General features: G+C 38.5%; 2 protein-coding genes across 2 annotated transcripts in view; one reads left to right on the top strand and one right to left on the bottom strand.

The window, feature by feature from the left end:
- Positions 1-3,102, bottom strand: part of LOC107721741 (tripartite motif-containing protein 16-like) — a 258,890-nt gene that overhangs the window by 13,359 nt on the left and 242,429 nt on the right. The gene's annotated exons all lie outside the window — the stretch shown is intronic.
- Positions 1-3,102, top strand: part of LOC107721713 (unconventional myosin-X-like) — a 39,947-nt gene that overhangs the window by 9,746 nt on the left and 27,099 nt on the right. Inside the window, exon 3 of the mRNA XM_016529849.1 lies at positions 1,208-1,366. Coding sequence (XP_016385335.1) covers positions 1,208-1,366 — 159 coding nt within the window. The remainder of the gene's footprint in view (positions 1-1,207; positions 1,367-3,102) is intronic.

Genomic DNA, 3,102 nt, shown 5'->3' with positions numbered 1-3,102 from the left:
GCCAAGAAGCTCTTTTGGAAAACAAAATATGACGCGTGATGCTTACTTTGTCTGGAGCTGACGTTCGCGCACAAAACGTTGGTATCGATCCCTCTTTCAGAATCAATCTTTGCACAACTCCAGCGCTGAACTGACCCTCGTTTTTGAGGCAGTCCGGTGTAAAATGATTAGCACAAACATACAGGACTTTTCCGTTTTTTTTCCGGGACATTCCCTTCGAAAATGAAATTTAACCACCGTGACCTCAGCGGTCATGGAGACCTATGGTGCATCCCAACACACGACACTTGTAATGCCTGTTTGGCGCAGACACTGTATCTCCACCAGCTACAGCAAGAAAACAGTAATGGCGGACTGCTGCTTCTCACTCAGGGCTGTGTCTATGCTAATAGGGCAAAGATCGTCACAGATGGGCGGGACTTTCCCTAGTATGACGTCATTATAGGGAGAAATCTGGAACCGCTGTTTGGAGAGACTGTTTAGGATTTATTGGGATTAGAAAAAAATTAGTGGGTGGATTTTTACCATTATAGGCTGGTTGTTTTATCACACTGCGGCCACACAACTGTTCAAACACCTTATAAAAGTGATTTTTGCATAATAGGTCACCTTTAAATATCTCCCAGCCTGAACAAACCGGTGCTCAGCTGGCTTAGCTCATCGGCAAGCTGGTCTTCCAGGTCTGACCTATTGAAAGGAGTCTAAAACCAGCAAACAGACCAGCCTGAGCAGGCTAGGTGACCAGCTGAGACCAACAAACCATTTTAGGCTGGTTTAAGCAGTTTTTTTTTTTTCAGCAGGGAATTTGAAGTGAGAAGACATGATATGAGAGTCTTGAAACTATTACAGCTATGTATTAAATTGGTTGCCTGGGATAACTTAAAGAAAATTATAGAATTTTAGAGGTCATTGTACAAAAAATTCTGCCAAACAACTTTGCATTAATGTGCATTAATATAGAATTTAGTTGATGTGCCATCATGGATGTATGCAGTGCATATATCTGCTATTTTGCGATGCCTTTAAATGTGGGTCCTCCAATCAGATTTTTGAGCAGTAACACCTTTTAAAATTTTTGTTTTACATTCCTCGTATATTGCCCTCTTTTTTGTTTCTCTTGTGATCATTACACAAATGAAAACATAAATACTGCGAACAAAAGAAAAACATACTGTTAATATGTGTTGCAAATGTGTGTTTTGTTCAGGTGTACACCTACAAACAGAACGCTGTGAGCAGGCAGAGGGTTTACCCAATGCACAGCAGCAGTATCAATGGGGTCGAGGACATGGCAACCCTACAGGACCTGCATGACGGGGCCATTCTACACAACCTGCAGCTCCGCTACACACAGAAGAGCATATATGTGAGCAAACACACGGCAAAATTACACACACACACAAGCGTGCATTTTTACAAATGAGTGTGTGTGTGAGAGTGTGTGAATGTTTCAGTTGTGGAAAAAGACGCAATTGTCAAGGATACAGGGTTGTTGTGCAGGTGGCTGGGTGGCTTTCTGGTCTTTAATGTGTCAAAGTAAAATATATTTGCTTAATTACACGTCTCTCTCCCTTTCGCTCTCTCTTTATACTGCCTCTTTGAGCGTTTCCTCACAACAGTGTACTGTGTTCTTCTTTGGGGATGGTTCAGCTGTGTTAGGTGTGTGTGTGCACTGTCGGGATGTGGTCTGTGCCAAAAGCAGTTAGTCCAGTTCCAGATTTCCAGACTGACTTTAAGGAACAGAGTTAACATGCTACTGCTGACTCTCTGAACAACATCACCACTCTGAAGTCTTTATTTCCAAAGCTCTGCATCAAATCCAATTAATAGATAATGATTGTTTGTGTGTGCACTCAGCGGGACTTAACATCTGTCAGGTTAACATCTGTTTACACTACTCTGTAGTTGTATTTAAAGGGATAGTTCACCCAAAAATGAAATTTTTGTCATCATTTACTCAGCCTCTTGTCATTTCAAACCTGTATGACTTTCTTTCTTCTGTGCAGCACAAATGAATAAAATATGAATATCCTGGTCACTCTTTTCAATATAATGGAAGTGAATAAGGTCTGGGGTTGTCTCCAATTAATAGATAATGATTGTTTGTGTGTGCACTCAGCGGGACTTAACATCTGTCAGGTTAACATCTGTTTACACTACTCTGTAGTTGTATTTAAAGGGATAGTTCACCCAAAAATGAAATTTTTGTCATCATTTACTCAGCCTCTTGTCATTTCAAACCTGTATGACTTTCTTTCTTCTGTGGAGCACAAATGAATAAAATATGAATATCCTGGTCACTCTTTTCAATATAATGGAAGTGAATAAGGTCTGGGGCTGTCATGCTTCAAAAAGGACACAAATGCTACATAAAAGTACTATAAATGATTGCAGAACTAGATCAATGATTCATTGAAAACATCTGATTCAAAAGAATGATTTGTTCACAAATTGAACATGACTGGTTGTCTCATGAATGTGCCAAGAAGAGCTAGGGTAGATGTCAGGACTTTCAGTGAAAAATTATTTGAATTTCAGTCTGTTCCCCACACAGCGCTATCGTATGACTTCATAAGTCTATATAGCACACAAGACTATTTTTATAATACTTTTATGGTTCATATTTGTCATTGTAGCGCTTGACAGCCCAAGCCCTCATTTACTTTCATTATATTCAAAATAGTGACAATGCCAGGATTTTTCAAAATGTATCTTTTATGTTCCACAGAAGAAGAAAAAAACATTTGGGTTTAAAACAACATTAGGATGAGTAAATAATGTCAGAATTTTCATTTAGTGGTGAATTGTTCCTTGATATTTCAAACTTTTTCAATACATTGATTTTACAGTTTGAAATTATGACACACTATATGTTAAAATGTCCCGTTTTTTTTAAAGATATTTGTAAAGATATTTTATTTGTCAAACATTATGATAAAAATAAGGTGGTACAGTCATTAATTGCTATTTTTTTTTCACACTACCTAATAATAATAATAACCCTTGCATGTCCATGTTCTGATATAGTAATAACCTGTCATTCAGTATTCTAAAATAATGAAACAGCAGTCATTCCATCAGGCGACTCCCCCCCCCCTCTCT

Source organism: Sinocyclocheilus rhinocerous, unplaced genomic scaffold, assembly GCF_001515625.1.
Source record: "Sinocyclocheilus rhinocerous isolate Xijiao unplaced genomic scaffold, SAMN03320098_v1.1 scaffold1112, whole genome shotgun sequence".
NCBI lineage: Eukaryota > Metazoa > Chordata > Actinopteri > Cypriniformes > Cyprinidae > Sinocyclocheilus > Sinocyclocheilus rhinocerous.
This window is presented reverse-complemented; position numbering and strand designations above follow the sequence as displayed.